General features: G+C 46.6%; 2 protein-coding genes across 3 annotated transcripts in view; both read left to right on the top strand.

Annotated features, from left to right (window-relative positions):
* The window catches only part of C3H1orf198 (chromosome 3 C1orf198 homolog), a 45506-nt gene that overhangs the window by 14451 nt on the left and 17042 nt on the right, over window positions 1–14013 (top strand). Inside the window, exons 2-3 of one of the 2 annotated variants that reach the window (XM_083176144.1) lie at window positions 8092–8142; window positions 12546–12614. In XM_083176144.1, the coding sequence (XP_083032270.1) occupies window positions 8092–8142; window positions 12546–12614 (120 nt within the window). The remainder of the gene's footprint in view (window positions 1–8091; window positions 8143–12545; window positions 12615–14013) is intronic. The other variant, XM_083176145.1, reaches the window with a different exon arrangement.
* LOC146063603 (uncharacterized) lies at window positions 3079–4819 on the top strand. Its single transcript, XM_083176146.1, has 2 exons — window positions 3079–4690; window positions 4727–4819. Exon 1 carries the CDS (start codon window positions 3478–3480, stop codon window positions 4498–4500), a length of 1023 nt encoding a protein of 340 aa, XP_083032272.1. The 5' UTR covers window positions 3079–3477; the 3' UTR covers window positions 4501–4690; window positions 4727–4819.

The following is a 14013-nucleotide window of genomic DNA, read 5'->3' as shown; positions in this document are numbered from 1 at the left end:
AATGAACTTAGGTCTACAGTCATTAGGTCGACCCCACTAGGTCGACTGGCAGGAAGGTCGACCTGACTTAAGGTCGACATGGGCCAAGGTCGACGTGACTTAAGGTCAAATTTGCATAAAGGTCGACATGAGGATGGTCGACTGGTCATAAGGTCGACATGGGTTTTTCACTGTTTTTTTATCCGAATGTCGACATAGTCGACATGGACACAGTTGGCAATGAGAATCGGACCCTCGCATCGCTCGCTACGCTCGCAATGCTTCGGGCACACTATTTTATTCTCCCACCACGCCCTAGTGGATGGTAGGGCATGAAATACCGCCTGTCGGCACATGTCGGCTCAAAAAACAGTGAAAAACCCATGTCGACCTTATGACCAGTCGACCTTCCCCATGTCGACCTTTATGCAAATTCGACCTTAAGTCATGTCGACCTTGGCCCATGTTGACCTTAAGTCAGGTCGACCTTCCTGCCAGTCGACCTAGTGGGGTCGACCTAATGACTGTAGACCTAACTTCATTCTAATAGATGACCGCTTCCCAGAATGAACACTAGGTATATCAAGCAAAAGTTTAAAAATATGTGGCAAAAAACCCAAACTTGTTTTGACTATTATCATGTTGACATTTTCACCCTGCTGACCTAATGCATGTCGACCATGTGGTGTTGACCAATTCACTGTCTATATAGATCTATCATCGAGATTTTGCTTGTACGAATGTAAGCCAAACTCATTTAGGAAAGGGTAGGTGACATTAGCTGTAAGTATGCCATGTAGTAGTCTGCCGTTCTTCCCATCCGCTTACTTCAGCATTCTAATGTGCACCTAAATGTAATTACTGCTATATTGTCCTGCATAGACACAGGTTTAACCACTTCACAGTCTACTAGCACAGTCAAATTCTTGAGTAAGGTTACAGCAGTTATTCAATGTAATGTAAGTGCAATATATACTATATCGCGCACTACAATTATGACTACACATTTTTCTCTACCGTCCAATGGGATACTGGGCTTCACTACTATGGGGGTTGAGACCTCCGCAGGAGAGACAGGCACATAAAAGAACTTTCAGTGTGGGTGCACTGGCTCCTCCCCTCAATCTCCCTCCACTAGTCAGTTTTGAAAAATGTGCCTCAGGAGAGGCAGTGCTTCTGGATGCTCCAGAGTTTTTCTACATTTATTTTCAAGTTTGTTATTTTGGGGCGCTGTGGTGACCACACAGCTGTCCTGCTTCGTGGGTGTCAGGGGAAGGGTCAGTCCCCGACCTCTTCAGGTGCAGAGCTGACCCTGCTACAGGACATTTCAGGTCCTGCGTGGGACTTGTCACCGCACAGCATTGCGCTGTGGCGAGCAAGTCCCCTAGCCGCCGCACACCCCTGACAGGTCAGAAGACTTCAGTGGTGAGTACAGGCTGGGGGTCCCACAAGGGGTCCCCGCAGCCATTTCTGGTGCGGCAAGACGACGGCTAGTAATGGCGGCCCTCCAGCAGGGACTGCGTGAACACCGCGTCTGGTAACTGGCATAGGGGTGCTGCCGCTGGACCACCAGGGACACCCCTCAGGTTAAAATGTATGATACATATATATATATATATATATATATATATATATATATATATATATATAGCAAAGTGGTATGACCTCTGCGCCTTCAGTGTTTTTACACAATTCGTGATACAGTAATCCTTCTCAAACATTGATATATGCGTACCAGCAAGTAGGTGGGTGCTCGCATGTAGCAATGTCTTTCAGTCAGACGATGTCACTCCTTCACCTTTTCTCCTGTCGGCACGTCTCAGTGGACCATTCCGGACATGGGAAAAGTGGCAGGAAGGATTTATTAATATAAGTGCTTATTTAGTGACTTTGAAAAAGGTTTTTCTCATGAGTGCTTTGTGCATGAGAAAAATAGTTAGGTGAACTACGCCACCTTGTGGTGTATACAAAAAATACACATGTGAATCACCTTGTGAAAAAAATAGATTAACTTTCTTAAAAGTCAGACTCACACTCGGAGTATCTCGGTCCTGGTATTGTTTCCAGCGAGTGTTCTCCAAGAGCCTTAAAACCAAAAAAGTCTCCCAGAGAGGGAAGAACTCATAGCGTGATATTGCTTTTGTAAAAAGTACATTTATTCAAAAAACAACATATAGCGATTTAAAAATACATAAAAACAGTAACAAGTGAACCCGTACATAGGTAAAAGAATTTGTAGCTTATCTGGTATTGATGCCAGTAGGGGATGGAGAGGTAATTTACCCAACCGGTTTCGTCCCTTTTCTCCTTATACTGGGACTTCCTCAGGGGTTAGAGATGAAGTGATCAGGGTGTAGGGGAATATATATACCCTGTGTGATTGCCCTTAATTGGGTAGCGTTCAGGAAATGAAGCTGCGTCTGCGCGCAGTTCACGCGTTGCCTTGGCAACCCCCAGGGTATAGGGTCCGTATTTAGATGTACTGCGGACGAAACCGGTTGGGTAAATTACCTCTCCATCCCCTACTGGCATCAATACCAGATAAGCTACAAATTCTTTTACCTATGTACGGGTTCACTTGTTACTGTTTTTATGTATTTTTAAATCGCTATATGTTGTTTTTTGAATAAATGTACTTTTTACAAAAGCAATATCACGCTATGAGTTCTTCCCTCTCTGGGAGACTTTTTTGGTTTTAAGGCTCTTGGAGAACACTCGCTGGAAACAATACCAGGACCGAGATACTCCGAGTGTGAGTCTGACTTTTAAGAAAGTTAATCTATTTTTTTCACAAGGTGATTCACATGTGTATTTTTTGTATACACCACAAGGTGGCGTAGTTCACCTAACTATTTTTCTCATGCACAAAGCACTCATGAGAAAAACCTTTTTCAAAGTCACTAAATAAGCACTTATATTAATAAATCCTTCCTGCCACTTTTCCCATGTCCGGAATGGTCCACTGAGACGTGCCGACAGGAGAAAAGGTGAAGGAGTGACATCGTCTGACTGAAAGACATTGCTACATGCGAGCACCCACCTACTTGCTGGTACGCATATATCAATGTTTGAGAAGGATTACTGTATCACGAATTGTGTAAAAACACTGAAGGCGCAGAGGTCATACCACTTTGCTATATGAACTTTCTTGGTCCTACGGAAATTAGGACAAATTGATGACCTCCGACGACACAGTCATAATTTCTGGAGTGTTTTTTCACTTATGTTATTGTACATTGTAATTATCATTTACAGTGTGTATTGTTAAACTGTAAAACACTGGGAGAACACTGAGTAAGTGTTAGCGCTGTTAGTGCACCACACACCCTATATATATATATATATTTACACCTAATGTCAGTATAAATATATAGAAGCGCCAGCTCCGTGTACAGGGGGCGGGGCTTCACTCAGAGCGGGACCAAGCTCTGCTGGGCGCGCGCTGTCACTTCCTGCTTCTTCACACCCGCACAGCCTCAAAAGAGGCAGGCTACTGCTATGGATCCTGACACAGATGAGGACGATGAGGACATATTGGAGGAGGGTGAGGAGCAGGGTCTGCAGGAACCAGCTCCTGAGGCGGCAGTGCATGGTCCCGAGCCCCTTATCAGGGCCATTAGGGATGTTTTAGATCTCCCAGTAGAGGCATCCACAGAAGGAGATCCTTTCTTCATGACTCAGAAGAAACAGCCAGTGTACTTCCCTGAGCAGGCAGAGTTAGAAACTGCTTTCAGGGCTGCATGGCAAAACCCTGATAAGAGGTTTACTCTTTCAAAAAGGTTCACAAATGCATATCCTTTTGAACCTTTGGGCAGAAAGAAATGGGAGGAGCCACTGGTAGTGGACTCCTCTGTTTCCCGCCTTTCTAAAAAGGTGTTGCTACCAGTCCCAGGGGTATCCACCCTTAAGGATGGGGCGGATAGGAGGCTGGAAGCTACCCTCAAGTCCATATATACGGCTAGTGGGGCATCTCAGCGCCCAGTTTTAGCCAGCTGCTGGATGGCTAAGGCAATTCATACATGGTCAACCCAGATTCAGGAAGGGTTGTTGGGTGACATGACTGTGGCCCAGATAGGTGACAGTCTGCGTCACATTCAGGATACCGCTAAGATCCTGTGCGAGGCGCAAAAGGAATTGGGCGCAATAAACGCGCGCAATTCAGCCATGGCAGTTTCAGCCAGACGGGCCTTGTGGCTACGTCAGTGGTCTGCAGACGTAGACTCAAAGAAAAGTGTGGAGGGTATTCCCTTTACAGGAGAATGGCTGTTTGGGAGTGAATTAGACGGTTGGATTTCCAAAGCCACAGCAGGAAAATCTACCTTCCTTCCATCAGCTCCCACGGCTGCAAAGCGTACCTTCACAGGTGCTTCCCAGCAGTCCTTTCGTGGGAACAGGTTTCGCCCCAAGGCCAGGGGCGCCTCCAATGCCAGCAGGGGCACGAGAGGCAAGTTTAGGAAGCCTAGCTCCTCCAACACCCAGGACCGTCCAAATGCCGCGGCTTCCTCTAAGCCTGCAGCATGACGGGGTTTTCCCGCCACGAGACTCTCTCGCGGTGGGAGCGCGATTGTTGCATTTCAGCCAGGTGTGGGACGCATCGGGTCTGGATTCCTGGGCCAGAGGTCTCATTTCTCTAGGTTACAGGCTGGAATTCGACAAACCTCCTCCCAGACGATACTTCAGGTCGGCACTCCCAGCATCCCAGGAAGATCAGGTGCTCCTTCAGGGGGCCATTACCAGGCTGCTTCAGTCTCAGGTAATTGTACCGGTGCCAGACACGGAGCAGGGCCAGGGATATTATTCCAACTTATTCCTGGTCCCGAAGCCAGACGGCTCAGTAAGGCCCATCCTGAATCTAAAGTCACTGAACCCCTTCCTGCGTGTGTTCAAGTTCAGGATGGAGTCCTTGCGCTCTGTGATCGCCAGTCTGGAGAAAGGGGAGTTCTTGGCCTCTATAGACGTCAAAGACGCCTATCTACACATTCCTATTTGGCCCCCACACCAAATCTATCTCAGGTTTGCCTTGGGGAAAGACCATTACCAATTCCGGGCGTTGCCTTTCGGCCTGTCGACAGCCCCGCGGGTTTTCACAAAGGTAATGGCGGAAATGATGTCACTACTCAGGATCCGAAGGGTCAATGTAGTGCCATACCTGGACGACCTGCTAATAAAGGCAGGGTCGGCGGAGGCTTTAAGCAGTGCTCTCAATCTGTCCATACAGGTTCTAAGAGACCACGGGTGGATCCTGAACATGCCCAAATCATCGCTGGTTCCGGCCCAGAGGATGGTTTTCTTGGGCATGATCCTGGATACATCGGAACAAAAGGTCTTTCTGCCGATGGAAAAGGTCACTGCAATTCAACAGCTGGTCAGGGAGGTCTTACAGTCACCTCTGGTACAGATCCATCTTTGCCTCCGGCTTCTAGGCAAGATGGTGGCTTCATTCGAAGCAATACAATTTGGCCGTTTCCATTCCAGGACTTTTCAATTGGACATTCTGACAAAATGGTCCGGCTCCCCCCTGCAGATGCGCAGAAGGATTGGCCTTGCAACAAGAACCAGGATCTCGCTACAGTGGTGGCTAGATTCATCCAATCTGTTGGCAGGCAGACGGTTCCAAATCCAGGACTGGATTCTGGTAACCACGGACGCCAGCCTAAGGGGCTGGGGAGCTGTGACACAGGGAGTCCGCCTACAGGGTCGATGGTCCCCACTGGAGTCGGGCCTTCATATCAACAAGCTGGAGTTGAGGGCGGTTTACTATGCCCTGTTACAGGCAGCTCCATTGTTACAGGGCAAGGCGATCCAGGTCCAGTCGGACAATGCCACCACTGTGGCCTACATAAATCGGCAGGGTGGTACCAAGAGCATGCCTTGCATGAGGGAAGCGTCAAAGATTCTGTCTTGGGCGGAACAGAATGTCCTGGCCCTGTCTGCCATTTTTATCCCGGGGGTCGACAATTGGGAGGCAGACTTCCTGAGTCGCCACGATCTTCACCCGGGAGAGTGGGGCCTTCACACGCAAGTGTTCAATGCCATAGTGGATCTGTGGGGGCTCCCTCAGATCGACCTGATGGCTTCACGTTTGAACCACAAGGTAGCAAAGTACTGTGCACGGACCAGAGACCCAGGGGCCATAGCGGTGGACGCTCTCACCTGGACTTGGGATTTCCAATTGGTGTACTTGTTCCCACCTCTCCCATTGTTGGCTCGGGTGCTAAAGCGGCTCCGGCATCAGGGGACGGAGGCCATACTGGTGGCGCCAGATTGGCCAAGAAGGGCCTGGTACGGGGACATTCAGGCCATGCTAGTGGAAGACCCGTGGCGTCTGCCCCTAAGAAAAGACCTGCTCCTCCAGGGCCCGTTCGTCTTCCAGGACTTACAGCGGCTACGTTTAACGGCCTGGAGGTTGAGCTGCAGATCTTAGTCCATAAGGGTCTCCATCCCTCGGTCGTCACTACAATGATCAAAGCCAGGAAGCCGGTGACGGCTTCTCATTATCATGTAATATGGCGAAGATATATTGCCTGGTGCGAGAAGAATGGCTTGCCTCCGGCCAGTTTTCGATTAAACAGCCTACTACGTTTCCTTCAGGCTGGTTTGGATAAGGGACTCAGATTGGGTTCCTTAAAGGTCCAAATCTCCGCACTGTCTGTGTTTTTCCAGAAAAAGATTGCGGCCTTGCCGGAAGTGCAGACCTTCTTACAGGGGGTTCTCAGGATTCAGCCCCCCTTTGTGCCTCCCACTGCACCATGGGATTTGGAAGTGGTTCTTACTTTCTTGAAATCAGCCCGGTTTGTTCCACTGGAGGAGTCTGAGCTGCGACACCTCACGTGGAAGACAGTTGTTCTGCTGGCTCTAGCTTCGGCCAGGAGGGTGTCCGAGCTAGGGGCCTTATCTTGTAGGAGCCCTTACCTTGTGTTCCACAACGATAGGGCGGAACTCAGGACTAGACCACAATTCCTTCCAAAGGTGGTGTCAGGTTTCCACCTAAACCAACCTATTGTGGTTCCTTCTAGCGCAACACACCCTGATATACCAGATACCTTGGATGTGGTCCTCACCCTTAAGGGGTATGTCAAGCGCACAGCTAGGATCCGTAAGACGGACAGCCTGTTTGTGCTTTATGATGCGCAGAAGAAGGGTTTACCTGCTTCAACGCGTACCATTGCCAGATGGATAAGATGTACTATCCAACAGGCTTATGCATCAGCTGGTTTATCGCTTCCTTTCTCAGTAAAGGCTCATTCAACCAGGTCTGTAGGTACCTCTTGGGCGGCTGCTCGAGGGGTGTCGGCAATGCAGCTCTGCAGGGCCGCAACTTGGTCAGGGCAACACACATTTGTGAAGTTCTACAAGTTTGACACCCTGGCCAGGGAGGATTCCCAGTTCGGGAATGCGGTTCTACAGCAGAATCCGCACGTTCCCGCCCGTTCTGGTAGCTTTGGGACCTCCCCATAGTAGTGAAGCCCAGTATCCCATTGAACGGTAGAGAAAATAGGATTTTGGGTACCTACCGGTAAATCCTTTTCTCGTAGTCCATATGGGATACTGGGAGCCCACCTCGTGCGGCTTTTCTGCTGTCAGATACTATTTCATTGTTAGGCTTATTGCCTTGGTTTTCTATAGGATAGATATGTCTATAGATTTGTTTTCTAGTTACAGGTGTCCTCTTAAGTTGTTAGGATTCACCTCTTTTTATATGTTGTTGTTCGGTTGGGTGTGCTGGATGAATCTCACCACAATATTTTATCACATACTCCTCACATGCTCTCCTTCGGCACAGTTTTTGCATTAACTGACTAGTGGAGGGAGATTGAGGGGAGGAGCCAGTGCACCCACACTGAAAGTTCTTTTATGTGCCTGTCTCTCCTGCGGAGGTCTCAACCCCCATAGTAGTGAAGCCCAGTATCCCATATGGACTACGAGAAAAGGATTTACCGGTAGGTACCCAAAATCCTATTTTCTGTGCGTCCATTCAGTTGCATAGTGTAGCAGTGATTTACTGTAACACTGAGACCATCTGTCTTGAGCATTGTGTTAAGCTTATTGTCTTATTCAAAACCACTTTACCAGAATGACTGTATTCTTACATGGCATTCTCTTCTTTTCTAGGACATAACTTGGCAAGATGAACACTCAGCACCATTTTCCTGGGAGACTAAAGTAAGTGATGGAGTCTTTGTTTCATTGCAATATCTCATTTTTTACTAGTGTAGGTGTGTGTCAAAGCAAAAATGTGTCAATATCATCCTTGTCCTGTGTATAAGAGTAAGAAAAAATGTTCTGTAGAACCTAAATGCTAATCTTCAGACCCCTATACACTGAGGCGACTTCTCCCCTCAGAGAATGCTCCTTTAAGCCGCCCAGGTCCTTCTGCATGCAATTTTATGCAATCCCAGCCGAGCCTTCCCGGCCCAGAAGCAATCCTGTAGATCGCTTCTGCAACAGGGTGACTCGGAGGGTCCGGTGCCATGTACACTGGACCACGCATTGCATCAGACCTGTTATGCTACAATGGTGAATTTATCCTTTTAACTGACAATCCATACGACATATTGCAATTGAACCTCTGTAAATTCTTCATCTTCAGGGGTCTGTTTAAAAAAATCAAATTTGTTTATATATTATATAATGCCGGGACAGGCCTTGCGGCAAAACTCTGTCCTGGCAATGAGAAAAGGATCGGTACTTGTGAGTTATCTGGGCGCCCGATTTTGGGTACTTGCGATTTGCATGCGATATCGCATGCGATTTGCATAAGATTTGCTATTCATTTCATTACCCCACTATCCCCAAAGTGTGTCTATCAACGTGAACCCGAAGCGTGGCGAGCGGCGGCGGTACGCGTCCTCCGACCTTTTCATGCCCTACTATCCACTAGGGCGTGGAGTGAGAATAGAATAGTGTGGCGAGCGCAGCGAGCCACCGAGCCCGAAGCGTGGCGAGCGCAGCGAGGGGACGCGGACACCTTCACAGGTATCCGCGTGCCCTTGCGGGCTTCACAGGTGTCCGCGTCCCCTCGCGGGGCTCGCCACGCTTCGGGCTCGGTGGCTCGCTGCGCTCGCCACACTATTCTATTCTCACTCCACGCCCTAGTGGATAGTAGGGCATGAAAAGGTCGGTGGACGCGTACCGCCGCCCCTCGCGGGCTCGCTGCGCTCGCCACGCTTCGGGTTCACGTTGATAGACAGACTTTGGGGATAGTGGGGTAATGAAATGAATAGCAAATCTTATGCAAATCGCATGCTAAATCGCATGCAAATCGCAAATCGCTTGCGATATCGCATGCGATATCGCATGCGATCTAGTACCAAAATCGGGCGCCCAGATAACTCACAAGTACCAAAGGATCTTATGTCATCTATTGCATTTGGATCCCATTGTATGGGTTATGCTCTTCCACTTTGCACAAAGCAAAATTGTGTTGCTCCTGCTTTTTTTTTTAAATGGTAATCTTTCTCTGTAAAAAAAAAACCCAGGGAAAAGGAATTTATTTCTTTTATAAATACGGCCTTAAGTCTTTTTTATAAGGTCCCAAATATTGTTTTAGAACTCTTGAGATCTATAATGCCCTTTTCACAAAGAAAAGAACATTACCAGGTCAAACATTTATACCCGGTAATTTGCCATTTAACGGGGGTCCTTTTCTTCTGTGAAAGGGTCAACTTACCAGCGTCGAAGACTCGTGAATTTCGACCTGGGTTGACCCTTTCACACAGAAGAAATTAATTTGCAATAATATCTCTGTTATAAATTAGAAACAGTGATATGACCTCCGATGTAAAACCACAGAGCTCGCACGGCTCAATGTGGTGGATAGGGGTATATTAAACAACGGCAATTGCTCCGTCCCGTTCTCCCGGCTAGGTGTGTTATCGCACAATTGCAGGTGTTTTCTTTTTGGACCAAAAAAAAAGGTCTGTAATTGGATAGCACAATTGTATTACCTTATAAAGGACTGCAAGTATTTGGATGATACATAACTAACATATTATACTAGGTTGCACTCTGTTACATAGCAATTATTCCTACATCAAATGTGTTAATAATATCTTAATATGGAATTTCTCTTTTTGCGGCCAGCATAGGCAGTAATATAGACAGCAGTGTTGGCGGATTGGCCCAATATCATCCTCCAATGAGCGACCCCAAAGTTATATTTTCTTGCTATACCCATTATTCAATGTGGCATATGATTGATGGTGATCTGTATGTGTGGCACTAGCCAGCCACACTATCTGGCAATATCAGTACTGAATGTAGGTTTGTCCATTCTAATCATCTATTTATCTCAGTACATAGCTAAATCGGAAACAGAACCGGCTTCTTGGCCCTACATCCAATAGTGGGAGAACCACTTGTGTGGGCAGTCACATATACATTTGTAAGTGGTACCAGATGTCTTTGTGGATCAACTTGTAACTTAGGATTGGTCACCCTTTACCATTTTCTTCATGATAGTTTGTGCAGAGTTTTGGCAATCGGGATTCCAGGCACTGCTGTGCATGTGGAAACTATGTGCAAGCAAAGTCATTCCAACCGTTAGCAAGCCTGCTTTGTAACTAATAGAAAAAACTAATAAATACACTGTGAAATCCCTGTCTGCTCATCTGACTGTAGTGCTTTATTTAAGCAATAGCACTGTGTTTTTTCCTTTGCTATGTCTTTGTTATTGCTAGGGCTTGTTCACACCTATCCGCTATTATTGCGCTAACATACAAAGTGTTTTAAAAATAGGATTAATGTTTTTTTCTTTTATCGACTGGTTGCTATGGTGTTCTAAAATGCATTTAAAGCAAAGCCAACCTTATTTATCATACAATAAAAAGCCCTGGCACAGTGATTTTCAACCTTTTTCAACTTGCGGCACACCAATCTAGATTTTTAAATTGCCAAGTCACACCATCACACCCCGACAGGGAAAAACACATTGGGCCCCCCACAGGAAAAAAAACAACCCATTGGCTCCCCTATGAAAAGCAATCACACAGGTAACACAAATAAAATACAATGGCCCTTGCATTAAAACAAGAGACCAGTGAATAACAGTTTTTTAATTGGTGGCTGCAAACTGGTGTGGACATCTCTAGCTCTGGGGGCACACTTGAGAACAGCTCAAGGCACACTAGTGTGCCACGGTACAGTGGTTGTGAAATTCTGCCCTAGCAGCTTGTAACAAAAATGATAACATCTTAACGCCTGACAAATAAATAAATAAAGACACTACACATAACTGTAAGTGAAGTTGAAATTGATCAGCTCTGCTCTGTAAAGTAGTATAGTGGCAGAAGAAAGAACAGCCACCTGGTCATTGAGATCACTTGACTTACACAAAATCACTTCAAATAACTTCTACTTCAGCCAATTGACCTAACCATGATGGCGGAGAATGGGCGAGATATGACTCCTACGCACAGCAGGGTGGTGCTATTGAACCCAGTAGGGTGGATTCGGTCTACAAAGTTTATGTGAAAGAGAGCGCTCCTCACCAGTGCAGCAAAATGGCTACTGGTATATTACATCATGCATCAGGCCAACATGAAAATGGCAACCTGGTCAAAATGTCTGCATAGAGCATGTCATCAGTGTTACGTTGAAATTCATCTTGTGTTTATGATGACATGATAGCATGTCATCATACATTAACATTCATGCTGGCCCAGAGGTTGCTCACATGGTACCGATGGCTGTGCTGCTTCTGGGTTATAGCGGTCCTATAACTGTTATATCCAGAGCAGGCCTCTGATGATTTTCTTTTATGCCTGTTCCTAATTCCTACCTCAGACCTCCCTCTAATGACAAACCCTTCTCCCCCCCCCCCACTTCCCTTCCAGCAACCTAGCCCTAAACTTCCTCGTACCTAACCGTCCCTCAGGCACCTATCCCTCAGGCAAACTATCCGCCGGCATTCTGAAGATGGCAACATGGTTCCTGTTGATATAGAAACATAGAACTTGACGGCAGATAAGAACCACTTGGCCCTTCTAGTCTGCCCCTTTTTTAAGCATTACCTCAAACCATATTTGATCCTTATTTTGTAAGGATATCAATATGCCTATCCTAAGCATGTTTAATTGTTCTACTGTATTTGCCTCTACCACCTCTGATGGGAGGCTATTCCACTTATCTACTACTCTTTCTGTAAAGTAATACTTCCTCAAATTTCCCCTGAATCCCTTCCCCTCATCTGTTGACATTGTGGTATTTACTTTATGAATGACCACATGATACCTGTCGGCAATGTGACTGGATCTCGGTTGTATTGCTAAAAGAGGAATGCATCATTATTCCCCCATTTCCCCAGCACATATGTTTGAACAAGCCCTTAAGTTTCAGCCTGTGTGTCTGGTTCATGTCTCAGTTATTGTGTTCAGGTATAAGAGACAGAAGCACATTCCTTTCTCTCAGCTACTTAAAATCCTCCATGTTGCCAATCTAAACAGCATCCTCTGGTCACAGGAGGCCGTGCATGCTTGTGAAATAGTATACATTCCTAGCAACTGAATAATATGTAAAAATAGACTACTGAAGTCTATGCCGTCTAAAATGAAAAATTTGCTTTTCAGGGCAGTCCTAATTCGGTAAAATGTCTTCCATGTCACCCATTCAGATGTGCAAACCTCTGCCACAGAGAGGTAAAGTGCAATGCTCTTTTTATTGTATTTATTTATAGTACGCTTAGATCTAAAAGCTGTATAGACTAGTAAGCACCTGGCACACACATATATGTATATATTTACTGAGAATTGCACTCATTAGACTGATTGGATAGAAAGTAGTACTATACCATGGATACAGGACTAAGTGATGGGCATATAGTAATGTTAATTTGTCTAGATAGGGTATGCAGTGCACTCAGGTGTCTGGGTATAGGCAGGGCATCCGCCACACACCTTGCATCCTTACACCTCTTCTAAACCATCCCTGGAAGACAAGTATCCTAAAACCAAGAATATGGGCATAGGCAGCCTGTGCACAGATAGCCATAGTACTCTGCTTACAGGCAATTATACACATTTAGTTCCATGCATGCCACGTGGGGGTAATTATAATCCACACAAATAGGATATCCTATTATGATAGTTTTCTAAATATAGAAGTTAAGGTATTGAGTGCTGAGGTTTAGGTATTGAGTGGATAAGTTGCACAGCAACCAATCAGCTTCTACCTAAATTCTACTGAAAAGCTGATTGGTTGCTTTGAGCTGATCGTCAAGTACATACACACTTGCCAATGCTTGCTCGGAAGGGAGTGACGGCGGGGGGAGCAACAGATACGCTGCAGCCTGAACATGCAGGATGAGGGAGGGGTCGTTAATGATGCACATGCCCATTGTTAAAGCTATTGAGTGTATACACTAGGCGATATTGGAACAATATCTCACAAAGAGGCAGATGTATTATAGCGACGCTTAGTGCTCCGCTATAATATTTCCTGCTTCTCCTTATTAGCGAAGCAGGAATGGACACCGACCAGTTGTATTAACATCTTGTCTGCCAAACCAGGGGGGAGCGCAAACTCCACCCTCCGGAGATGTCCCCGCGCTGTCTCCTCTCCCCCAGCCGGCTGGACTGGGCATGCGCGGGATTTGGCTACTCATGTGAGATCTCCAGGGCAGCCCAGAGCCAGCAGCAGGGACAGAACTGCTGCTGGCGAAGCAGATGGCGGCAGCGGGCGAAGCAGTAACACATTTGCCCTGCATATCGGCCTGCTATCATTTAGATAGCAGCGCTGATATGGACAGGGGCGCATAGCGGCTCCTTCATACATGGGGGACAAGCGGTACCAGTGCATATAACATGCGCTAATACCCCTTCTCCCCCATAACTACACTTCATACATCTGCCCCAACGCCCTTTCTGAGCGATATTGTTCACAATATCGCCTAGTGTGTATGTGGCTTCACTTCTCCACTGGTCAACTACACCCTTTTTTTTCCCCCTACTTGATGTTCACTAATAGAGTAAATCGAGAACTTGTCTGTACACCGTCTCCTGTCTCTATCGTTGCATTACGATTGGTACCCACTGGCAT

This window comes from Crinia signifera, chromosome 3, assembly GCF_055691185.1.
Source record: "Crinia signifera chromosome 3, ASM5569118v1, whole genome shotgun sequence".
Taxonomy (NCBI): Eukaryota; Metazoa; Chordata; class Amphibia; order Anura; family Myobatrachidae; genus Crinia; species Crinia signifera.
The sequence above is the reverse complement of the archived record's forward strand: the minus strand, read 5'-3'. Positions and strand labels throughout refer to the sequence as shown.

What these genes read in the sequence shown, in the direction of transcription:
- LOC146063603 (XM_083176146.1), top strand. Translation starts at nt 3,478, where the DNA reads ATGGATCCTGACACAGATGAGGACGATGAGGACATATTGGAGGAGGGT.